The sequence below is a fragment of the Dendrobates tinctorius genome, unplaced genomic scaffold (assembly GCF_039654945.1).
Source record: "Dendrobates tinctorius isolate UK_male_01 unplaced genomic scaffold, ASM3965494v1 ptg000237l, whole genome shotgun sequence".
NCBI lineage: Eukaryota > Metazoa > Chordata > Amphibia > Anura > Dendrobatidae > Dendrobates > Dendrobates tinctorius.
The window spans coordinates 8,447,009-8,472,489 of NW_027361904.1; the positions used below are offsets into that span (position 1 = coordinate 8,447,009).

The 25,481-nt window shown below is 47.7% G+C and overlaps 1 protein-coding gene across 6 annotated transcripts; it reads right to left on the bottom strand.

Annotated features, from left to right (window-relative positions):
* Window positions 1-1,430: 1,430 nt before the first annotated feature.
* On the bottom strand, window positions 1,431-25,462 carry LOC141060459 (uncharacterized). 6 transcript variants are annotated; one of them, XM_073556720.1, is made up of 11 exons: window positions 25,328-25,462; window positions 19,291-19,414; window positions 17,248-17,345; window positions 17,091-17,169; window positions 12,974-13,071; window positions 12,445-12,553; window positions 3,917-3,984; window positions 3,749-3,838; window positions 3,444-3,645; window positions 3,198-3,354; window positions 1,431-3,071 (listed from the first exon to the last, which is right to left on the bottom strand). In XM_073556720.1, exons 2-11 carry the CDS (start codon window positions 19,373-19,375, stop codon window positions 1,823-1,825), a joined length of 2,235 nt encoding a protein of 744 aa, XP_073412821.1. In that variant the 5' UTR covers window positions 19,376-19,414; window positions 25,328-25,462; the 3' UTR covers window positions 1,431-1,822. The 6 variants fall into 6 exon arrangements, with proteins under 6 accessions (XP_073412821.1, XP_073412820.1, XP_073412819.1 ...); XM_073556719.1 differs by lacking the exon at window positions 25,328-25,462 and adding an exon at window positions 20,577-20,947 and having other exon boundaries at window positions 19,291-20,463; XM_073556718.1 differs by lacking the exon at window positions 25,328-25,462 and adding an exon at window positions 19,997-20,947 and having other exon boundaries at window positions 19,291-19,711.
* Window positions 25,463-25,481: the final 19 nt, after the last annotated feature.

Here is a 25,481-nt window from a genome sequence, read left to right on the forward strand (position 1 = left end):
ATACCTCATCCAGCACCATGACAACCAGCACAGCAAAGCCCTGTGCTGAAGCCCCTGATCATGTGACCCCCTGACTCCGCCCCTCCTGTGACCTCATCACAGGTCCTGTGCGCACAGAAAAGCTCAGGACGTCGTTGTTGGCTGAGGTGGGGGGCGCACTGCTGGCACCGGGGCCCCCAACCACCTTCTCAGGGGCCCATAGCGGCTGGGCGGCAGAGTAGAGAGATCGATTCTCCCTGCTCTGCCGCAGAATGTAACTGTATGGGCGCGCTGTGCACGCCGATACAGTTACAGTAGCGTAGCTCAGTGGGCCCCTCAGAGCTCGGGGCGACCGCCCCCCCTGCCCCCCGGTAGCTAAGCTACTGACTAGTATTATTGCTATAAAAGCCATGTACTTATTTCTTTTTCCATTTTCTGTTCAGCAGATCCCTGGCTACCGGAGACACCTTATCATTTCTACCTTTTCAATTCCGGATTGGAGTGTCCACGCTTTCTGGGATTGCTGGAGACACCTGCCCGTGCTTTATTTGACGTTCTGTGTGAAGAATTCCTTCCCCAACCCATAACTGAACTGCAAAATTACAGGACATTTGTCATTTTCCTAACTGCTTGGGGGCTGTGGACGGCAAACACATTCGGATTATGAAACCTGCTGGAACTGGATCAGAGTATTTTAATTACAAAAAATACTTTTTGATTGTGCTCATAGCGATTGCAGATGCTGTCGATTTGTCGCAGTGGACGTTGGCTCATTTGGACGAGGAAATGACTCACAGACTTTCAATAACTCTGACATGGGCCAACGTTTATATCATAATTTCAATTGTCCATTGCCACCTATTGCAAACACTGAAGGTACGCTATTGCCAATTGTTGTGGTTGGGGATGAGACGTTTCAAATGTGTGCCAACCTCATAAAACTGTACTCAAGTCGGGCCTTGAATTACACCAAAAGGATTTACAACTACCGACTGACAAAGGCACGAAGAACTGTGGAGTGTGCCTTTGGTTTGCTGGCATCTAAATGGTGCATTTTGGGAACAGCCATCAATCTAAAAATTGAGAAAATTGATGAGGTTGTGAAAGCGTGTGTGGTTATGCACAATTACATCCTGGCGAAAGAGCGACAATACTTAGAACTTGACGAACCTGTTGCTAGCACTTTGCAGGATTACCAAGATCACCCTCTGAGGGCTACAGTGGAGGTTGCCCAAATGAGGGATACATTTTCTGCTTACTTTGTTTCTGATATTGGACGTGTGGCATGGCAAGACGAAATGGTTTAAGCCGCTTGTAAGTAAATGTACCTGTAATGTTTGCTGACTTTAACTATAATAAAACACCTCCAGTGAAACACCTGTTACTATTTCACTCAACAATACAATACAAACGTTGTGTGTTTTCACATAAAGAGACAAAGAAAACACAGGGATTGTACAAACAAAAGACAATTTTTATTTACCAACAATAAACAATTGTTTATTTTCAATTAACAACTGGGTTTAGGGTCGGGGTCTGTCCGATGGTGAGATAGTGTGGACCTTGGGGGTGACGAGCTGGGATGATTGAGTATGAGTCAGTGACGAAGGGATTACAGGGGAAGGGGCAATAAAATGCAGGATTGGCTCCCAGTGTGGTCTACGATGTCATAGACGGGACTAAAATGGGCAGATGACACATTGGGAGTAGACGACACGTTAGGAGTTGGATCGTGGGACGGGATAGACACATTAGAAGGGAGAGACCCAAGGCAAGGTGGAGACAGATTTGCAAAGAGACACATTGGGAGGTGAGGGTGGAGGGGGTGCGTCCTTTTTTGGCTTCATTTTTTGCTCCGGGTCTTTATTTTCCAGTGCTGAGCAGAGTCAGTACTGGACGTCTGTTTTTTTTTGGTACCTCTGCGTTTCTTGCTTGGCTGAGTGGGAGTGGTGGCCTCTGTAGAAGTGTGCTGGTGTGGTGCTAGACTCGGCATCGTGGTAGATGCTGCACTGTGCTGGCGTGGTGCTGGACTCGGCAGCGTGGTGGATTCTGCAGTATGCTGGTGTGGTGCTGGACTCAGCAGCGTGGTGGATGCTGCAGCATGCTGGTGTGGTGCTGGACTCGACAGCGTGGTGGATGCTGCAGTATGCTGGTGTGGTGCTGGACTCGGCAGCGTGGTGGATGCTGCAGTGTGCTGGCGTGGTGCTGCACTCGTCTGCATGGATAATACATGCTGCAGGGGTGCTGCACTCAACAGCGTGGTGGATGCTGCATGCTGCAGGGGTGCTCCACTCGTCAGCATGGTGGATGCTTCACTCTGCAGGGGTGCTGCACTCGGCAGCATGGTGGATGCTGCATGCTGCAGGGGTGCTGCACTCGGCAGCATGGTGAATGCTGTATGCTGCAGGGGTGCTGCACTTGGCAGAGTGGTGTAGCTGGGAACTGGAGGAACTGCAGTAACGTCCAGCGGTGGTGGTGGAGGATAGGTCGATGGTGGCATCTTCTGCCACTGATGCTGTGCTTGCCCTTGTTGCCATGTCGGAAAAGAAATGTTTGCCTGCTGGTAATACCCGGCCTGAGGATGGTAGCTTCGGGACTGCTGCAATGCCTGGCTATAAGCAGCCTGGCAGGCCTGCATGACGTTCAGCTGGAGTTCAGGCGGTAGGTTTTCCGACATGCCCCGTTCTATTGCGGAAAAAAAAAAATGTTGCGCCGATCTCTGAAGTTCGGCTTCCAGGCGGTCGAGGCGTCTGTTGACTTCCTGGAAAAGAGTGTTCATGTGAGTGAACCCACTGTCCAGTCTATCAACAATCACCTTCATCCCATCCTGGAAGTTCGAGTTTAAGTGAATAAACTCGGGCATGACTGACCTCTCCCAGGCCCTCTGCCACTGGCGAGAAGACCCAACAAAACCAGTGGCAGAGGGCTGGGAGAGGGGAAAACCTGATGGACAGGCGGCTGCCTGTTCCCCAGCCGGGGAAGCCTGCCTGGTTGCTGCATTGCTGGTGGATGATTGCGAGTGTTTGGTGGCTGTTCGATGAAGGGCCGCTCCAACTGAGGACGATGCAGGTTCTTTGGTGCTGTTCCAGGTTCTGTGTGGAAAAGAAATGAAAAACATTATTAAAAAAGAAAAAACAAAATGTATAAAGCGCCAACATATCCTGTGGAGCTGAACAATTCAGATGTTATACCATGGAATACAACACAAAGATACTCACCTTCGATGACCAACCGCAGGCCTCAGGAAAGACAGCATGCGATGGTATTTGTATTTCGTGACCTTTGGAGCAGCACCACGTCGAACTCGAATCTCCTCTCTCATGTCTTTATTGAATCGATCCTTCATCGAACGCCACCGGACTTTTACTCTCTTCACTGTGAAAGGGGAAAAAAAAATAAAAATAAATTGTAAAACAATGCACCTAGGTTCACTACCGCGTCAGATCACATTGCACAATACTTACGAAAATCCTTTCTGACTTGTGGCTTGACACGGTCCCAATCAGCCAGCAGCAATCTGGCCACTTCTTCCCACAGTCGTCGAATCACTACTAAGTCAGAATGCTGACGATGACGAGTGTCCCACAACGCTACTCGCTCTTGGACAAGATCAATCAGTTGGTCATTGTCAATGTTGGGGGGGTGGCCTTCCTCACGTTGTGGAACCTAGACCTCAAAGCAGCACAAAAAAATAAAGCAAAAAATAAATTATAAGTCATATAGTTTTAAAGCGAAAACACTTAAACCAAAAACAATCAAGACTACTTACACGCCGTGTTTCCACCTCAGGAACTCGGGCCCGATGACGCTGGGAAGAATCATCACTCAACTGCTCCGGCTGTTCAGCACCGGAAATGTCCTGTAAGGAAAATCCATGATTTACCACGTGTCGTATTGACAGTCAATACTTACCAATCAGTACAGCAAATGTACTCACTTCATCTGTGTCTTGTCCACTCTGGGAAGCGTTCAGGTCTTCACTGGAGGACATGGTGGAATAGAAGGCTGCAAGAGAGACAGAGTACACACTGCATAACGTGACACACACAAAGAGACAGAGTATAAACTGCACTGAAAGAGACGACAGACATTTTCATAGCTTCTATACTCAAATAATAAGTCTTGAAAGTTCTGGACTTCCAGTGTCCACCCCCCCCCCTTTTGATACAGCTTGGTTTGTGGAGTGGCTGAAACCAGTTCCTGGACATGTTCAGTCTGAAGTACGCATGCGCATCGAACGCATTAATGCGCATGTCCTTGCGTACCAATGCGTTCCCATAGACAGTAATGCGTTGTTTATACGCACTCATCCGCATGCGTATGCCTGCGCATATTTGCGGCCTCAAAAAATGCAACATGTTGCGTTCGCCGGACACTGTGAAATGACGCACAGGGGACGCATGTGCATAAAACTGATGCCAAGGCATGCCCCTGCGTACACAATGTTAAAGGGAGGTACGCAAGACGCATGCGGAGAGTACGCAGGCCTACGCTGCGCACAGCTAACGTGAATCCGGCCTTAGGGTGAAGGTCAGTGCCTCCTGACTGGTGGAGAATACCTTTCAATTTGTCAATGGATCAGAATTCTAAAAACCAATGCAAAAAGTATAGCCATCCGCTAATAGCGCAAGGCACATGTTTTGTACTGGTGGGTGTCCAGGATGAGCACATTACTCCCTTTAGCAGAAGGTTTGATAGTGATTGGCAAGTCTCAGAGCCGCCATTTGTCATCTCGAGAGATGATGTCTATCCTGTATATCACTAATGTTCCTCATCTCATTAGTTACCAGATTCCAAAAGATGTCTATGGCTGGTAGATCCCCTGTAGGCGGGGGGGCGTTTCTGAACCACGATTTTTTAATGATGTACACGGGCCTCGTCCAGTAGAGGTAATCAGAGGCTGATCAACGATCAGTCCTTTTGGTGTACTGAGATCGGCACAGGTTCTCTCGCCTCTCTGGACATAGAACTAATGCCGCCTCAATTTTCTTACAAAGAAGTTGATGTCATTAATGCTATCAAAAAACAGAAAGATCACTGGTGGGCACGAAAGAAAGACACTTGCTTAATACAGACATTTCTATGTCATCAATGGGTGTCTTGGACAAGTTAACTACTTGTAGCTCTAGTCGCTGTTGAACGGGTTGTGACTCCATAGGGGCAGCTGGGTGAGATCGATCTGCTTCACCTGCATGCGCTGTATGAGCTGTGTGAGTGCGGGGAGCGTCCATCTGCAATCATGCTCACACAGCTCTGACAGTGCGGGCAGGTGGAGCTGGTCGATCTCATCCAGCTGTCAGACCTGGGTGAGTGCGGGGAGCGTCCATCGCCTTGCTATACTCATCAGGAGAGCTTTACACTAGAACAATGCGGGAAGGGAAGCAAAAGACAAGAAAAAGCCATACACCTGACAAATGCTATTGAGAACTCTGCTATTAGAAGTGGAAAGGAAGAACAAAGGCAAAAGAATCTAATTAATAAAAATATTGGAGAAAGAGAAACCAATCACAAACAAAAATGTTTCTATACTAATGCACAGAGCATGGGCAACAAACAAGGAGAATTGGAACTACTAACACAGGAAAAGAAATATGATGTCATTGGAATCACTGAAACTTGGTGGGACGATACACATGATTGGAATACAAGACTAGAAGGATACAACTTATTTGCAAGAAACAGACTTGATAAACGAGGAGGAGGTGTCGCATTGTATGTTAGAAACGCGTATATCTGCACAGAGATCCAAGCTTCAGAGACTGGGAGTTCTGTGGAAACTGTTTGGGTAAGAATACAAGGACAGAACAATGGAAAGGACACCATTGTAGGCATTTACTACAGGCCGCCTGTGCAAGCTGAAGATATGGATGAACTCTTTATGCATCAAATGGCCAAGTTCTCCAAAAAATATGACATAGTTGTCATGGGAGATTTCAACTATCCAGACATTTGTTGGGAATCTCTCTCAGGCAAAACTAACAGGTCAAGGAAATTCTTATCCTCTCTTGCTGACAACTTTATCTTCCAAAAGGTAAGGGAGAAAACAAGGGGAACTGCTACCTTGGATCTAATCCTTATAAACAGGGAGGAAATGGTTGAGGAGGTAAAAGTGGCTGGGACCCTAGGAGGTAGCGACCATGCTATTTTAGAATTAGAGGAGGAAGACCTGTGAAGACTCAGACGTCAAGGTTAGATTTCAGAAAGGCAGATATTAAGGGATTCAGAAAAAGAATTGGAGGGATGCAATGGCTGAATATCCTTAACCCCTTCCTGACATGAGACGTACTATCCCGTCCATGGGACCCGGGCCCCTATGCCCATGGACGGGATAGTACGTCTACAGCGATCAGCAGCGCCCACATGGTGAGCGCCGCTGATCGCGGCCGGGTGTCAGCTGATTGTCACAGCTGACACCCGGCACAATGTGTCAGGGGCGGTCACGGACCACCCCCGACACGTTAACCCCTTGCACACCGCGATCAAACATGATCGCTGTGTACCGGGGGTTATAGGGAAGCATCGGCAGGGAGGGGGCTCCCTCCGTGCTTCCCTGAGCCCCCCACGGCAGCGCAATGTGCAGCGCTGCTGCCGGGGGCTCCTTTCCTGCAGGCCCCCGAATCCAAGATGGCGACGGGGGCCTTCGGGGGCCTGCAGGAAGCTGGCTTCCTCAGTGCCTGCAAAGCGCAGGCATGAGGAAGCCTTCTGCAGTGCCTGTGACAGATCGCTGATCTGTCACAGTGATCTGTGATGTGACAGATCAGCGATCTGTCACAGGACAGTGATGTCCCACCTGGGACTATTTAATAAAGTAAAAAAAATAAAATAAAAAAAAGTGTTAAAATAAATTAAAAAAAATCGCCAAATAAATTAGAAAAAAAAAAAAATATTCCCCCAAATAAATCCATTTTTTAGAAATAAAAAAAATAAAAAAAACAATAAAAAAGTACAAATATTAGGTTTCGCCGCGTCCGTAACAACCTGCCCTATAAAACTGTCCCATTAGTTAACCCCTTTAGCGAACCCCTTAAAAAATAAAAATAAAAAACGAAGCAAAAAATAATGATTTATCATCATACCGCCAAACAAAAAGTGTAATAACGCGCGATCAAAAAGACGCATATAAATATCCATGGTACCGCTGAAAACGTCATCTTGTCCCGCAAAAAACGAGCCGCCACACAGCATCATCCGCAAAAAAAAAAAAAAGTTATAGCTCGCAGAATAAAGCGATGCAAAAATAATTATTTTTTATATAAAATAGTTTTCATTGCATAAAACCGACAAAACATAAAAAAACGACCTAAATGAGGAATCGCTGTAACCGTACTGACCCGAAGAATAAAACCGCTTAGTTTTATCGCACGCTGAACGGTGTAAACGCACCCCCCCAAAAGAAATTCATGAAACGCTGGTTTTTGTTCATTCTGCGTCCCAAAAATCGGAATAAAAAGCGATCAAAAAATGTCACGTGCCCGAAAATGGTACCAATAAAAACGTCAACTCGTCCCGTAGAAAATAAGACCTCACATAACTCTGTGGGTCAAAATATGGAAAAATTATAGCTCTCAATATGTGATGATGCAAAAACTATTTTTACAATAAAAAGCGTCTTTTAGCGTGCGACAGCCGCCAAACATAAAAACCGCCATAAATAGTAAATCAAACCCCCCGTTATCACCCCCTTAGTTAGGGAAAAATAATAAAATGAAAAGAAAATGTATTTATTTCCATTTTCCCATTAGGGTTAGGGCTAGGGTTAGGGCTGAGATTAGGGTTAGGGGTGTGTTGGGGTTAGGGTTGGAGTTAGAATTGGGGGTTTCCACTGTTTGGGCACATCAGGGGCTCTCCAAATGCAACATGGCGTCTGATCTCAATTCCAGCCAATTCTGAGTTGAAAAAGTCAAATGGTGCTCCTTCCCTTCCAAGCTCTGCCATGCGCCCAAACAGTGTTTTACCCCAACATGTAGGGTATCAGCCTACTCAGGTCAAATTGCAAAGCAATTTTTGGGGTCCAATTTCTCCTGTTACCCTTAGGAAAATAAAAAATTGGGGGCAAAAATATCATTTTTGTGGAAAAAAATGATTTTTTTATTTTCACGCCCGAGCGTTATAAACTTCTGTGAAGCACTTGGGGGTTCAAAGTGCTCACCACACATCTAGATAAGTTCCGTGGGGGGCCTAGTGTCGGAAACGGGGTCACTTTTAATAGTTTAGGTACATCAGGGGCTCTCCAAACGCACATGACACCCGCAGACCATTCCATCAAAGTCTGCATTCCAAAACGTCACTACTTCCCTTCCGAGCCCCGACGTGTGCCCATACAGTAGTTTTCTCCCACATATGGGGTGTCAGCGTACTCAGGACAAATTGGACAACAACTTTTGGGGTTCAATTTCTCCTGTTACCCTTGGGAAAATAAAAAAATTGGCAACTAATTGATCATGTTTGTGGAAAAAATGCGATTTTTTTTATTTTCATACCCTGGCATTATAAACTTCTGTGAAGCACTGGGGGGTTCAAAGTGCTCACCTCACATCTAGATAAGTTCCTTAGGGGGTCTAGTTTTCAAAATGGGGTCATTTGTGTGGGGTTTCCACTGTTTAGGTACATCAGGAGTTTTCCAATCGCGACATGGTGTCCGATCTCAATTCTAGCCAAAAACGTCAAATGGCGCTGCTTCCCTTCCGAGCTCTGCCATGCACCCAAATAGTGGTTTACCCCCACATGTGGGGAATCAGCGTACTCAGGAAAAATTGCACAATAACTTTTAGGGTCCTGTTACCCTTGGAAAAATAAAAATTGGGGGTGAAAAGATCATTTTTGTGGAAAAAATATGATTTTTTAATTGTACCGCTGTACGTTATAAACTGCTGTAAAGCCCTTGTGGGTTCAAAGTTCTCACCACATATCTAGATAAGTTCCTTGGGGGGTCTAGTTTCCAAAATGGGGTCACTTGTAGGGGGTTTCCACTGTTTAGGTACATCAGGGACTCTCCAAACGTGACATGGCGTCCGATCTGAATTCCAGCCAAATTTTGCATTGAAAAAGTCAAACGGCGCTCCTTCCATTCTGAGCTCTGCCATGCGCCGAAACAGTCGTTCCCCCCCACATATCAGGTATCAGCGTACTCAGGACAAATTGCACAATAACTTTTGCAGTCCAATTTCTCCTGTTACCCTTGGTAAAATAAAAAAAATTGAACCTGAAGTATTTTTTTTGTGAAAAAAAGTTAGATGTTCATTTTTTTTTAAATATTCAAAAAAATTCCTGTGATGTACCTAAAGGGTTAATAAACTTCTTGAATGTGGTTTTGAGCACCTTAAGGGGTGCAGTTTTTAGAATGGTGTCACTTTTGGGTATTTTCTATCATATAGACCCCTCAAAGTGACCTCAAATGTGATGTGGTCCTAAAAATAAAATGGTGTTGTAAAAATGAGAAATCGCTGGTCAACTTTTAACCCTTATAACTTCCTAAGAAAAAAAAATTTTGGTTCCAAAATTGTGCTGATGTAAAGTAAACATTTTGGAAATGTTAGTTATCAAGTTTTTTGTGTGCTGTATCTCTGTGATTTAAGGGCATAAAAATTCAAAGTTGGAAAATTGCGAAATTTTCAAAATTTTCGCCAAATTTCCGTTTTTCTCACAAATAAACGCAAGTTATTTGAATGATATTTTACCACTAACATGAAGGACAATATGTCACGAGAAACCAATGTCAGAATCACCGGGATCCATGGAAGCGTTCCAGAGTTATGACCTCATAAAGGGACAGTGGTCAGAATTGTAAAAATTGGCCCGGTCATGAACGTGCAAACCACCCTTGGGGGTGAAGGGGTTAAAGACAAAAATGTCCAGGAAAGATGGGAAATCTTGAAAAATGAAATTCTCAAAGCACAATCATTAACAATTCCAAAAAGAGGGAAGAATAGGAAGCATTTAAGGGAACCAGGATGGATGAACACAGAACTTAAGCACATGCTAAAAAGGAAGAAAAAAATGTTTATAAAATGGAAAGAGGGAGGCATATCTAAAGAAGAATATAATGCTGTCTACAGAACCTGCAGGGCACAAATCAGATTAGCTAAAGCTGACAATGAATTGAGGCTTGCAAGAGATGTCAAAAGCAATAATAAAGGATTTTGGGGATATGTCAAAAGTAAAAGAAAAGTCAATGATGCTTTAGGATTTTTACAGGATGCTGTGCGCGCTGCCCGAGAACCACATCAGGCTATTGCGCCTGCGTGTTGTGGAGGCCCCAGATCCACCCCGCGGTGTGTTATGATGTAATCACACTGCGGGGCTGGGAAACTGGAGCCCGCGCAGTTAACAACTCTAGCTGCGTCTTCCCCATCCCCCGCCTCTTTCGTTTCCTCCATGGATAGATAGATGATAGATAGAAAGATGGATGATAGATAAATAGATAGGTGGATAGATAATTGATAAATAGATGGATACATAGATAGAAAAATGGATGGATAGATAAAAATATAGATGATATATAAATAGATGGATGGATAGATATGGGATAGATAGATAGATAGATGAAAAATAAATTGATAGATGATAGATAGATGGATGGATAGATAAATAGATGGATGGATAGATACATAGACAGATGGTAGATAGATAGATGATAGATGGATAGATAAATAGATAGATGGATGGATAGACAGATAATAGATATATAGAAAGATGGATAGATATATAGGGAATGAATAGATAGATAGATAGATAGATAGATAGATAGATAGATAGATAGATCCATAGATGATAAGATAGATGGATGGATAGATACCTCGATAGATGATAAATATTTGAAAAATAAATAGATATATGATGAATAGATACATAGATATATAGATAGAATAATGGACGGATAGATAGATGTATAGATAGAAAAATGGATGGATAAAAAGATGGATAGATGATATATAGATAGATGGATGGATAGATAAAAATAGATAGATGGATCGATACTTGATAAATACATAGATACTAAAAAAATAGATATATAGATGATAGATATAAAAATGGATGGATCGATAGATACATAGACAGATACATAGATAATACATAAATAGATAGATAGATATATACATTGACAGACTGATACATAGATAGATAATAAATAGATGATAGATAAATAGATATATCATACATAAATAGATGGATGGAAAAATAGATAGATAGATAGATGGATAGATAGAGAGATCGATGGATAGAGGGATAGATGGATAGATACATAGATAGATAGATAGATAAAAAATAGGTAGGGCTAGAAGGATAGTGAAATATGAAGCCACCAGAGGACTTTAGAATATATACAATGCTGCAACTTTATTGAAATAAAAGGGGATTTTACAGTCACACCCCATAGCCGAGGACCTGACCAGCCAGTGACCTGATCTGCTTGTGCAGCTCAGCTCTGACATGCGAGGCTGCATGCAGATGGAGGAAACGAAAGCGGAGGAGGCGGGGGATGGGGGAAGACGCAGCTAGAGTTGCTAACGGCGCAGGCGCCAGTTTCCCAGCCCTGCAGTGTGAATACATCATAACACACTGCGGGGGGGATCTGGGGCCTCCGCAACACGCAGGCGCAATAGCCTGATGCCGGTTCTCGGGCAGTGCGCACTGCGCATGCCCGAGAACACTTATCACAGTGCAGGCGCCGGGATTCAAATCAAGAGGAGGCAGCGACGCACGGGGCATCATGATGGACAGATGGTGGGCGGCACCGAGGCACCGGACAGACATGATGGACAGAAGGTGGGCGGCTGAAGGAGGGGGACACATTACCTGTGGGACACATTACAGGTATGAGGAGCTAATTATAAAAGTCAATATTTCAGTGTTACTGGGGGTCAGAAAAAGAAGAGCCACCTTCACAGAATGCAGCCTCAGTGCTGCTGAAGGGGGCTCTTTACCTGAAAAACGCCCAGGGGGGGTGACAGGTTCCCTTTAATTTTTGAATGGAGCATAATTTATAATAAAACTAAATTGCAAAAACATTTATTTATACATTTTCTGCTTAGTTAAATGTGTCCTTTATGGTGTCACAACCCCTTTAAGTATGTAATAAGAAACAATGATTAGGGAACAGGTCACAGGGAAGAGGAAGAAGAGGTGAGCTGTGACATCTATAGCGAATGCTGGATCCTGTGTTATCAGTCATTGTAAAGGAGGAAGAGGTGAGCTGAGCTGTGACATCACCTATTGTGAATGGTGGCTCCTGTGTTATCTACTGTATATAAAGTAGTCACTGGAGAGGAGGAGGTGAGCTGTGACATCACCTATTGTGAATGGTGGATCATGTGTTATCTACTGTATATAGAGGTGTTATCAGTCACTGGAGAGGAGGAGGAGGTGAGCTGAGACATCTGTTATAAATGGTGGATCTTGTGTTACGAGATGTGATCTTATTATAACATTAATACAAATAATGGAAACGATGTCATTATTACGTACCTGTGGCAACATTTGGAATTTCCTCCTTCACGACGTTCATACACGGCTGACCTCTCCTCATCACCTCTTCAATGTCTTCCTCCAGTTTAATAACATTGAGATCTTGCCCCTGATGTGACAGATGTAATAATTCAGTATTACTTGGGGTTTGATGGCACAAGACACTAAGGCGCCATTCACATATCCCAGTTTCATGTACATGTTCTATAAGTTTTTTCACGAAAAGCTTGTTTAGTCTTTTTAGTCTAAATCACCATCTTCTCACATTAGGTAACTGAAGTAATGTAAACTATAGCTTTCTGTTATTTCTGTGTCGGGAGCCGTAAACTCCAGAATACACGGACATTACTCAGCTGGATGTGGTCACTGCTGGGAAGACATACAGGCTTCTCTCATCAGTAATAACCGAGACACAATATGGTGTAAGGCCGGGAAGATCCAACAGATCCACTTAAGAAACCACCAGAATTTATGACATCTATGACCTCAATCAGAAATGTCCCCCCATGTACCGAACAGTGTCGTCTACCTGATGATCCTCCGGGATGCTGTGATTCTCCTCTGGACAGTCATGGGGATACAGAGGACGGGGACATCTCTCTGGTGGATTTCTCCTCCTGGATCCATCTGTGGGAGATTATTATTATTTATTTATACAGCGCCATTAATTCCATGGTGCTGTACATGAGAAGGGGGCTACATACAAAGTTATAGATATCGTTCACAGTAAACAAATTTACAATGACAGACTAGTACAGAGAGGAGGGGATCCTGTCCTTGCGGACTTACATTCTATGGGATAATGGGGAAGAGACAGAAGGTCGGGGGTGCAGCAGCTCTGGTGGTGATGAGGCGGCAGCTCTGGTGGTGATGAGGCGGCGGCTCAGGCGGTGGTGAGGCGACAGAATGGTCATTGCAGGCTGTAAGCTTTCCTGAAAAGATGGGTTTTCAGGTTCCATTTGAAGGATCCGAGAGTGGTAGATAATCGGACGTGTCGAGGCATGGCATTCCAGAGGATAGGGGATATTCGGGAGAAATCTTGGAGGCGGTTGTGTGAGGAACGAATAAGTGTGGAGGAGACTAGGAGGTTTTGGGAGGATCGAAGATTACGTGAGGAAAGATATTGGGAGATTAGTTCAGAGATATAGGGAGGGGAAAGGTTGTGGATGGCTTTGTAGGTCAGTGTAAGTAGTTTGAACTGGATTCGTTGGGGAATTGGGAGCCAGTAGAGGGATTTGCAGAGGGGAGAGACAGGGGAGTAGCGAGGAGAGAGGTGGATTAGTCGTGCAGCAGAATTGAGGACAGACTGGAGTGGTGCAAGAGAGTTAGCAGGGAGGCCACAGAGGAGGGTGTTGCAGTAGTCAAGGCGGGAGATGATGAGGGCATGTACAAGAGTTTTAGTAGATTGAGGGCTGAGGAAAGGACGGATTCTGGAAATATTTTTGCGTTGGAGGCGACAGGAGGTGGCAAGAGTTTGGACGTGTGGTTTGAAGGACAGGGCAGAGTCGAGAGTTACTCCGAGGCAGCGGATTTCAGGTGTGGGAGACAGCGTGATGCCATTTACCATAATAGACAGATCGGGTAGGGAAGATACGTGAGATGGAGGAAAGATAATGAGTTCAGTTTTGTCTACGTTGAGTTTTAGGAAGCGAGAGGTGAAAAAGGAGGATATGGCTTATAGACACTCCGGGATTCTGGACAGCAGAGAGGTGACATCTGGGCCAGAGAGGTAGATCTGAGTGTCGTCTGCATACAGGTGGTAGTGGAAGCCATGGGACTTTATGAGTTGTCCTAGGACAAGACTATAGATGGAAAAAAGTAGGGGCCCCAGGACAGAGCCTTGGGGGACTCCAACAGAGAGAGGGCGGGATGAGGAGGTAGTGTGGGAGTGGGAAACGCTGAATGTGTGGTCAGAAAGGTATGAGGAGATCAAGGACAGGGCAAGGTCTTTGATGCCAAGGGAAGAAAGAATCTGTAGCAGTAGGAAGTGGTCAACTGTGTCAAGGGCAGAGGACAGGTCAAGAAGGAGGAGGATGGAGAACTGTCTGTTAGCTTTGGCTGTAAGTCATTAGCAATTTTGGTCATGGCAGTTTCAGTGGAATGGTGGGGGCGGAAGCCAGATTGCAGGATGTCAAGGAGGAAGTTAGATGAGAGGTGGAAGGAAAGTTGAGCATGGACATGCTGTTTAAGAAGTTTGGAAGCAAATGGGAGCAGTGATATGGGGCGATAGCTGGGCATAGCAGTTGGGTCAAGGTTTGATTTTTTGAGGATGGGTGTGATGGTGGCATGTTTGAAGGCAGAGGGGAAGGTACCAGAAGTTAGGGATAGGTTGAAGAGATAGGTTAGGGCTGGAATGATCATGTTAGTGAGGTTAGGGAGCAGGTGGGAAGGGATGGGGTCAAGTACACAGGTGGTGAGGTGTGATTTGGAAAGGAGATTAGTAAGCTCTCCTTCGGTGATGTTGGAGAGGGAAGTTATTAGGGAAGGGCAGAAGTCTGGTATGTGGAGTGGTTGGGGTGGTGGAACTGTAAAGGTTTGCCTTGTTTGGTCGATCTTGTTTTTGAAGTAGGTGGCAAAGTCCTCAGCAGAGATGAGGGGAGTTGGAGGTGGCAGTGGTGGGCGGAGGAGAGAGTTGAATGTGCTGAACAGTTGTTTTGGCTTGTGGGATGATGAAGATACAAGGTTTGTGAAATAGGTCTGTTTCGCAAAGGTGAGGGCTGATTTAAAGGCAAGTGTAGCTTGTTTGAAAGCAGTGAAGTCATCTGGCAGGCGTGTTTTCTTCCAACGCCGCTCCGCGACCCTGGATGCTTGTCGAAGTTTTTTGGTGAGGTTGTTGTGCCAGGATTGCCTATTGGTTTCTTGCACTTTGCCATGCATGAGAGGAGCGACTGAGTCTATGGCTGATGTGTGAGTGGCGTTGTAGAAAGCGGTGGCACTGTCAGTGATGTGGAGTGAAGATATGGAGGACAGAGGTAGACGAGAGTCTGAGGATGTCTTGATGTGCGAAGTTTCTGCGAGGATGTGCTAGTGGCTGAACATGGGGGGCAGTTGAGAAGGACAAGGATGAGAAGGTGAGTAGATGGTGGTCAGATAGGGGGAAGGGAGAGGTTGTGAGATTAGATAGGGAACAGAGGCGGGTGAAGATGAGGTCTAATGTATGTCCATCTGTGTGGGTGGCTGTGGAGGACCACTGAGTAAACGGCCTGTCACACTAAGAGATATCGCTAGCAATATCGCTATAACTAGTGACGTTATAGCGATATTGCTAGCGATATCTCTGTGTCTGATACTCACCTACGACCGGCTCCCCCGCTGGTAATCGCTGATCGCGCGAGAACGTTCAGGACCGCTTCTCGTCGTCCGCTTCCTGCTGTGAGGACGAGCGACGCGTGGAGCCGGGCGGGAGGACGCAGGATCGCCTGGTGACAGGTAAGTAGCGACCCCCGTCCCCAGCGATGTCGCTAGTGAGATCTGTCTGTGTGGCAGCTCACTAGCGACCACTTAGCAATGTACCAGCGATCCTGACCGCGTCATATCGCTGGTCGGGATCGCTGGTACATCGCTAAGTGTGACAGTACCTTTAGTCCAAAGGATGAGATAAGTGACAGGTGTTTGGAGGCTGCTGGCTGGTGGGTGTCAATGGGGATGTTGAAGTCCCCCATGATGATGGTGGGGATGTCAGAAGAGAGAAAGTGGAGGAGCCAGGTGGAGAATTGGTTGATGAAGGCAGTGGCTGAGCCCGGTGGTCGGTATATGACAGCCATTTGGAGATTAGAGGGAGAGTAAATACGGACAGAGTGAACCTCGAAAGAAGGGAGGATAAGGGAGGGTGGGGGTTGGATATGGTTGAAGGAGCAGTTTTTAGAAAGTAGGAAACCCACTCCTCCACCTTGTCTGTTGCCAGGGGGAGGAGCGTGGGTAAAGTGGAGGCCGCCATAACTCAGTGCGGCCGGGGTGGCCGTGTCAGGGGGTGTCAGTGAGGGCCAGGAAGGAAAGGTTGTGGGAGATAAAGAGGTCGTGGATCACATGGAGCTTGTTGCAAATGGAGCGAGCATTCCAAAGTGCTCCAGAAAGAGGGTGTGGGAGGGAGGGGGTCAGTGGCACAGGTTTTAAGTGTGAGGGATTGCGGTAGTTTCTCTTAGTGTGAGAAAGATAGGGGTGAGGATGAGTGGGATGTATGAGGCGGGGGGGGGGCGCCAGGATTGGGGGATATGTTACCAGCAGTGAGACGCAGAGAAAGGGAAAGAAGGTGGGTGAAGGAGAGTGATCGTCTTGTATTGTATTTTAGTAGGAGAGGTCTGAGGTTAAGGAGTATGTCTGCAGATGAAGCAAGGTAGGGGGGTGAGAGAGAGGGGGAGATAGTTATTTGGTTCAAGGGTGCAAGGGTTTGGGCATAGCGAAGGAGAGTGAAGATTAGTGGAGCAAAAACGGTGATGGCAAATGTGAGCATGGTTAAAGAGCAGAGTAAGAAAAAAAAAAAAAAGCAAGTAAAGAAAGAAAGCAGTGGTTAGTCTTACCGTCTGACCGATTTCTGGACTATTTCTGAGATACACAGTACAGTGATGGAATAGATTGTGTCATGTGATAAGATGATGGGAGTAGTAGTTGGTGACCACAGAACAGACATGACAGTCTCCCCTCCTCACCCTGCTGATCAGTCCATATTGCGGTCGCCTCTTGTGCTCCATGTATAACCTCAACCTTAATATCAATCAGATCTTCACCCTAAAAAGAAAAATGTAAGATGAGCTCAGGTCCCATCACTTCATGGTCAGATGTTGTGGGGGCTTCAGTGTCATCTACCTGATGATCCTCCGGGATGGTGTGATTCTCCTCTGGACAGTCCTGGGAATACAGAGGACGGGGACATCTCTCTGGTGGATTTCTCCCCCTGGATCCATCTGTGGTAAACATACCCACACAAAGATTAATTACATGACCTCCATTCATCTACAATGGCAGCCGGGAGACTGCCAAAAACTCTATACCCCTGTTAAAGTGCCAAATTTATGTCATGTAAAATACATAATTGAGAAGTGGCATGACAGGAACATTACCTAGAACTGGACATCCCTCAAAAACTGGGGAAAAGATGAGAAGAAAATTGGTCTGGGAGGGTGCAAGAAGCAAACAGCAACATTAAGGGAGCTGCAGGAATATTTGGCCAGGCCTGGTTGTGTCCTGCATGTGACAACAATCTCCTGCACTCTTCATATGTGTGGGGTAGGAAACAGAAGCCTTTCCTTACAAAGAAAAACATGCAAACCCAGCAATGTTCTGCCAAACCCTCCAACATGGCTGCCAAAAGCATGAGGGAAATGTGTTATAAAGGTTGAACTTTTTTGCCATAATCCCAAAAGGTTTGTTCAGCGCAAATCTGACACTGTACATCACCAAAAGAACACCATCTCAACAGTGAGGTATGGTGGAGGCAGCATTATACTTTGGGGCTGTTTTTTGGCAGCTGGAACCTGGGTTTTAGTCAAGGTGGATGGAATTATGGAGAGTTCCGAACATCAGTCAATTTTACATAAGAACCTTCCAGCCTCTGCTACAAAGCTGAAGATGAGGAGGAATTTCATCTTTCAACACAACAATGATCCAAAGGGACTTCCAAATTGCAAAAAAATGGCTTCACTAAAAGAAGATGGAAGTTCAGTTCAGGTCTGGGCTCGGCCATTCCAGAAGTGACAATCTGTGAAGACCTCAAGCAGCTTGGATTGTGGCCTCTCCACTCTTCTTCCAAACGCTAGGACCTTGATTTCCAAGGTCAAGTGTGAAGTTTCCAAAATCAGTGATGGTTTGGGGGCCATGTCATCTGCTGGTGTAGGTCCACTGTGTTTTATCAAGACCAAAGTCAGCGCAGCCGTCTACCAGGACCATTTAGAGCTCTTCATGCTTCCCTCTGCCGACAAACTTTTTGGAGATGGAAATGTCATTCTCCAGCAGGACTTGGCTCCTGTCCACACTGCCAAAAGTACCAATACCTGGTTTACACACAACAGTATCACTGGGCTTGACTGGCAGCAAACTCGCCTGACCGTAACCCCATAGAGAATCTATGGAGTATTGTCAAGAGGAAGGTGAGAGACACCAGACCCCACAATGCAGACGAGCTGAAGGCTGCTATCAAAGCAACCTGGGCTTCCATAACTCCTCAGCAGCGCCACAGGCTGATCGCCTCCATGCCACGCCACATTGATGCAGTAACTGATGCCAAAGGAGCCCCGACCAAGTATTGAGTGCATTTACTGATCATACATTTCAGTAGGACAACATTTCAGATATTACAATAATTTTTCAAGCTGGTGTTATAAAGTATTCTAATTTACTGAGATAATGACTTTTGGGTTCTCATTGGCTGTAAGCCATAATCATCAACATTACCAGAAATAAACACGTGACATAGATCACTCTGTGTGTAATGACTCTATAGAATAGAGGACAGTCACTATTTGTATTGAAGAACTGAAATAAATTAAATTTTTGATGATTTTCTAATTTTGTGAGAAGCACCTGAAAGAGATAGTCACACAATGTTTGAATATATGATCTGCTATTCACCTGTCTATATAAGAGACACTGCTCTCAATACCATTTATACTATGTACAGGGGCTTCTCACAAACTTAAAATATCATCAAAAAGTGAATTTATTTCAGTTCTTCAACACAAAAAGTGAAACTCATCTATTCAAGAGAATCATTACACAGCACGAGGTCATCTACATATGAAAACTGATTCCCACCACTCATGGTGCAGGCCATCTCCCGAGTCATGAAAGTACGGAAGCTCCAGAAAATGGCCTCTGGCTATATTATGTATATATGTGAGTGTCACTGCTCACCTCGTGGTGTAAGAGGCCGGCGCTCCTCCATCATCACGTCCTGGTACCGATCCTGGTGTCCTTCTAGATACTCCCACTCCTCCATGGAGAAATAGACAGAGACGTCCTGACACCTTATAGGAACCTGACAACGACACCGTCATCACCCAGAATCCTCCAGTGCTGTATAATGTCCCAGCAGTCACCTCTCCGCTCATCACCCAGAATCTTTCAGTGCCGTCCTGTATAATGTCCCAGCAGTCACCTCTCCGCTCATCACCCAGAATCCTCCAGTGTCGTCCTGTATAATGTCCCAGCAGTCTCCTCTCCTCTCATCACCCAGAATCCTCCAGTGCCGTCCTGTATAATGTCCCAGCAGTCACCTCTCCGCTCATCACCCAGAATCCTCCAGTGCCGTCCTGTATAATGTCCCAGCAGTCACCTCTCCGCTCATCACCCAGAATCCTCCAGTGCTGTATAATGTCCCAGCAGTCACCTCTCCGCTCATCACCCAGAATCCTCCAGTGCCATCCTGTAAAATGTCCCAGCAGTCACCTCTCCGCTCATCATCCAGAATCCTCCAGTGCTGTCCTGTATAATGTCCCAGCAGTCACCTCTCCGCTCATCACCCAGAATCCTCCAGTGCTGTATAATGTCCCAGCAGTCACCTCTCCGTTCATCACCCAGAATCCTTCAGTGCCGTCCTGTATAATGTCCCAGCAGTCACCTCTCCGCTCATCACCCAGAATCCTCCAGTGCCGTCCTGTATAATGTCCCAGCAGTCACCTCTCCGCGCATCACCCAGAATCCTCCAGTGCTGTATAATGTCCCAGCAGTCACCTCTCCGTTCATCACCCAGAATCCTTCAGTGCCGTCCTGTATAATGTCCCAGCAGTCACCTCTCCGTTCATCACCCAGAATCCTCCAGTGCCGTCCTGTATAATGTCCCAGCAGTCACCTCTCCGCTCATCACCCAGAATCCTCCAGTGCCGTCCTGTATAATGTCCCAGCAGTCACCTCTCCGCTCATCACCCAGAATCCTCCAGTGCCGTCCTGTATAATGTCCCAGCAGTCACCTCTCCTCTCATCACCCAGAATCCTCCAGTGCCGTCCTGTATAATGTCCCAGCAGTCACCTCTCCGCTCATCACCCAGAATCCTCCAGTGCCGTCCTGTATAATGTCCCAGCAGTCACCTCTCCGCTCATCACCCAGAATCCTCCAGTGCTGTATAATGTCCCAGCAGTCACCTCTCCGTTCATCACCCAGAATCCTTCAGTGCCGTCCTGTATAATGTCCCAGCAGTCACCTCTCCGCTCATCACCCAGAATCCTCCAGTGCCGTCCTGTATAATGTCCCAGCAGTCACCTCTCCGCGCATCACCCAGAATCCTCCAGTGCTGTATAATGTCCCAGCAGTCACCTCTCCGTTCATCACCCAGAATCCTTCAGTGCCGTCCTGTATAATGTCCCAGCAGTCACCTCTCCGTTCATCACCCAGAATCCTCCAGTGCCGTCCTGTATAATGTCCCAGCAGTCACCTCTCCGCTCATCACCCAGAATCCTCCAGAGCCGTCCTGTATAATGTCCCAGCAGTCACCTCTCCTCTCATCACCCAGAATCCTCCAGTGTCGTCCTGTATAATGTCCCAGCAGTCACCTCTCCGCTCATCACCCAGAATCCTCCAGAGCCGTCCTGTATAATGTCCCAGCAGTCACCTCTCCTCTCATCACCCAGAATCCTCCAGTGTCGTCCTGTATAATGTCCCAGCAGTCACCTCTCCGCTCATCACCCAGAATCCTTCAGTGCCGTCATGTATAATGTCCCAGCAGTCACCTCTCCGTTCATCACCCAGAATCCTCGAGTGCCGTCCTGTATAATGTCCCAGCAGTCACCTCTCCACTCATCACCCAGAATCCTCCAGTGCCGTCCTGTATAATGTCCCAGCAGTCACCTCTCCGTTCATCACCCAGAATCCTCCAGTGCCGTCCTGTATAATGTCCCAGCAGTCACCTCTCCGCTCATCACCCAGAATCCTCCAGAGCCGTCCTGTATAATGTCCCAGCAGTCACCTCTCCGCTCATCACCCAGAATCCTCGAGTGCCGTCCTGTATAATGTCCCAGCAGTCACCTCTCCACTCATCACCCAGAATCCTCCAGTGCCGTCCTGTATAATGTCCCAGCAGTCACCTCTCCGTTCATCACCCAGAATCCTCCAGTGCCGTCCTGTATAATGTCCCAGCAGTCACCTCTCCGCTCATCACCCAGAATCCTCCAGAGCCGTCCTGTATAATGTCCCAGCAGTCACCTCTCCGTTCATCACCCAGAATCCTCCAGTGCCGTCCTGTATAATGTCCCAGCAGTCACCTCTCCGCTCATCACCCAGAATCCTCCAGTGTCGTCCTGTATAATGTCCCAGCAGTCACCTCTCCGCTCATCACCCAGAATCCTCCAGAGCCATCCTGTATAATGTCCCAGCAGTCACCTCTCCTCTCATCACCCAGAATCCTCCAGTGCCGTCCTGTATAATGTCCCAGCAGTCAACTCTCCGCTCATCACCCAGAATCCTCCAGTGCCATCCTGTATAATGTCCCAGCAGTCACCTCTCCACTCATCACCCAGAATCCTCCAGTGCCATCCTGTATAATGTCCCAGCAGTCACCTCTCCGTTCATCACCCAGAATCCTCCAGTGCCGTCCTGTATAATGTCCCAGCAGTCACCTCTCTGCTCATCACCCAGAAGCCTCCAGTGCCGTCCTGTATAATGTCCCAGCAGTCACCTCTCCGCTCATCACCCAGAATCCTCCAGTGCCGTCCTGTATAATGTCCCAGCAGTCACCTCTCTGCTCATCACCCAGAAGCCTCCAGTGCCGTCCTGTATAATGTCCCAGCAGTCACCTCTCCGCTCATCACCCAGAATCCTCCAGTGCCATCCTGTATAATGTCCCAGCAGTCACCTCTCCGTTCATCACCCAGAATCCTCCAGTGCCGTCCTGTATAATGTCCCAGCAGTCACCTCTCTGCTCATCACCCAGAAGCCTCCAGTGCCGTCCTGTATAATGTCCCAGCAGTCACCTCTCCGCTCATCACCCAGAATCCTCCAGTGCCGTCCTGTATAATGTCCCAGCAGTCACCTCTCCGCTCATTACCCAGAATCCTCCAGTGCTGTCCTGTATAATGTCCCAGCAGTCACCTCTCCACTCATCACCCAGAATCCTCCAGTGCTGTATAATGTCCCAGCAGTCACCTCTCCGCTCATCACCCAGAATCCTTCAGTGCCGTCCTGTATAATGTCCCAGCAGTCACCTCTCCGTTCATCACCCAGAATCCTTCAGTGCCGTCCTGTATAATGTCCCAGCAGTCACCTCTCCGCCATCACCCAGAATCCTCCAGTGCCGTCCTGTATAATGTCCCAGCAGTCACCTCTCCGCCATCACCCAGAATCCTCCAGTGCCCTCCTGTATAATGTCCCAGCAGTCACCTCTCCGCTCATCACCCAGAATCCTCCAGTGCCGTCCTGTATAATGTCCCAGCAGTCACCTCTCCGCTCATCACCCAGAATCCTCCAGTGTCGTCCTGTATAATGTCCCAGCAGTCACCTCTCCGCCATCACCCAGAATCCTCCAGTGCCCTCCTGTATAATGTCCCAGCAGTCACCTCTCCGCTCATCACCCAGAATCCTCCAGTGCCGTCCTGTATAATGTCCCAGCAGTCACCTCTCCGCCATCACCCAGAATCCTCCAGTGCCCTCCTGTATAATGTCCCAGCAGTCACCTCTCCGCTCATCACCCAGAATCCTCCAGTGCCGTCCTGTATAATGTCCCAGCAGTCACCTCTCCGCTCATCACCCAGAATCCTCCAGTGTCGTCCTGTATAATGTCCCAGCAGTCACCTCTCCGCTCATCACTCAGAATCCTCCAGTGCCGTCCTGTATAATGTCCCAGCAGTCACCTCTCCGCTCATCACCCAGAATCCTCCAGTGCCGTCCTGTATAATGTCCCAGCAGTCACCTCTCCTCTCATCACCCAGAATCCTCCAGTGTCGTCCTGTATAATGTCCCAGCAGTCACCTCTCCGCTCATCACCCAGAATCCTCCAGTGTCGTCCTGTATAATGTCCCAGCAGTCACCTCTCCGCTCATCACTCAGAATCCTCCAGTGCCGTCCTGTATAATGTCCCAGCAGTCACCTCTCCGCTCATCACCCAGAATCCTCCAGTGCCGTCCTGTATAATGTCCCAGCAGTCACCTCTCCTCTCATCACCCAGAATCCTCCAGTGTCGTCCTGTATAATGTCCCAGCAGTCACCTCTCCTCTCATCACTCAGAATCCTCCAGTGCCGTCCTGTATAATGTCCCAGCAGTCACCTCTCCGCTCATCACCCAGAATCCTCCAGTGCCCTCCTGTATAATGTCCCAGCAGTCACCTCTCCGCTCATCACTCAGAATACTCCAGTGTCGTCCTGTATAATGTCCCAGCAGTCACCTCTCCTCTCATCACCCAGAATCCTCCAGTGCCGTCCTGTATAATGTCCCAGCAGTCACCTCTCCGCTCATCACCCAGAATCCTCCAGTGCCGTCCTGTATAATGTCCCAGCAGTCACCTCTCCGCTCATCACTCAGAATCCTCCAGTGCCGTCCTGTATAATGTCCCAGCAGTCACCTCTCCGCCATCACCCAGAATCCTCCAGTGCTGTCCTGTATAATGTCCCAGCAGTCACCTCTCCGCTCATCACCCAGACCAGAGAATTCAGTTTGAATTTTAGAAAAACATTTTTAGCTGTTTTCTTGGCCGTCACTTTGCTGCATTCTAAAGGATCTGGAAAGAGTTAACAAAAGATCTAGCTAGACACTACTCCCCCTACCACAACTGTGATGTGCCCACGATGCTGCCCAGTCCTGGTCCAGGGTTCACGTTATGACATTGTGAAGTCTAATTAGTGACGGAGACTCCGCCGATCCCAGAAGAGCAGACGGGGCAGCAGTGTCGAGGATTGGGGAGAGTAATGCTTAATTTTTGCAAAGGACCATTCCCAAAACGAAAAAAAAGTCAATTTCTCCACTCCAATCCAAACTATGGGGGATAATTTACTGATCACCCAATGGGACAACCAGCAATCCGGAGACCGTGGCTGCAGAGTCCTGTCCTGGATGGAGCGGAGGCCCCACTACAATGCGACAGCAGGACACAGAGTACACCGCCCGGCCGTCCCCAGCAGACAATAAAGGGAGCTGAGGCTACGAGGACGGTCAGCACAGAATGTTCACACGGAGCGCACTGCATCACGGCGGCCAAACAGCTCAGTGCCACGTCTCCTCCTGTGTTACATCTATCTCTGCCTCTATAAAGCCACAGCTGTCAATCAAAGACGAGAGGAGGAGAAAGCGAGGAGCACGGAACTGTGAGACAAGGTTGATGGAGGGAAGGAGCCTGAGCCTGGTGGGAACAGGAATTCTGTGCTGACAACGTCCCTTTAATCATGTATACTCAGCGACTACAGTGTCTGATATCCCCGGTGAACCCAACTACACCTCCCGCGGGGGACGGTCACCGTGGTAACTACACCCCCAGCGGACGACGGTTCCAGCGGGGGACGGTCACCGTGGTAACTACACCTCCAGCGGGGGGACGGTCACCGTGGTAACTACACCTCCAGCGGGGGGACGGTCACCGTGGTAACTACACCTCCAGCGGGGGGACGGTCACTGTGGTAACTACACCTCCAACGGGGGACGGTCACCGTGGTAACTACACCTCCAACGGGGGACGGTCTCCATGGTAACTACACCTCCAACGGGGACGGTCTCCGTGGTAACTACACCTCCAGCGGGGGACGGTCACCGTGGTAACTACACCTCAAGCGGGGGACGGTCACCGTGGTAACTCCACCTCCAGCGGGGGCCGTGAGGGGAGGAGGAGACGCTGCACATCCCCCATACAATGCTGCCCGTCCCCAACACTGAGGAGCCGCAGTCACATGGAGCAGGAGCCTCCACAGGAACAGCTCTGATCTCCCCCCACACTCTCCTCTCACAGATTCTCACAAACCCTCCTGTCATCTCACCGGAATGGCGGGAACCGGAAATCTGCTGCTGGCTGACCCCAGAGAACACGAGCTGCGCACACCCGGGACGGAGCGGCTGCACTGAGCGCGGGAGGACCTGTGGTGACGTCACCGTCATGTGACCAGGGGGCGGGGCTCAGGAGAGCTGTGGTGA

Bases quoted from the DNA above. Each gene is read 5' to 3' on its own strand.
- LOC141060459 (XM_073556717.1), bottom strand. From the start codon at position 25,445: ATGACGGTGACGTCACCACAGGTCCTCCCGCGCTCAGTGCAGCCGCTC. The intron at 17,346-25,327 runs GTGAGATGACAG...TGTTTACCACAG, and splicing joins TTCCGGTTCCCGCCATTCCG to ATGGATCCAGGGGGAGAAAT. The intron at 3,839-3,916 runs GTGAGTACATTT...TTTTCCTTACAG, and splicing joins GTGGACAAGACACAGATGAA to GACATTTCCGGTGCTGAACA.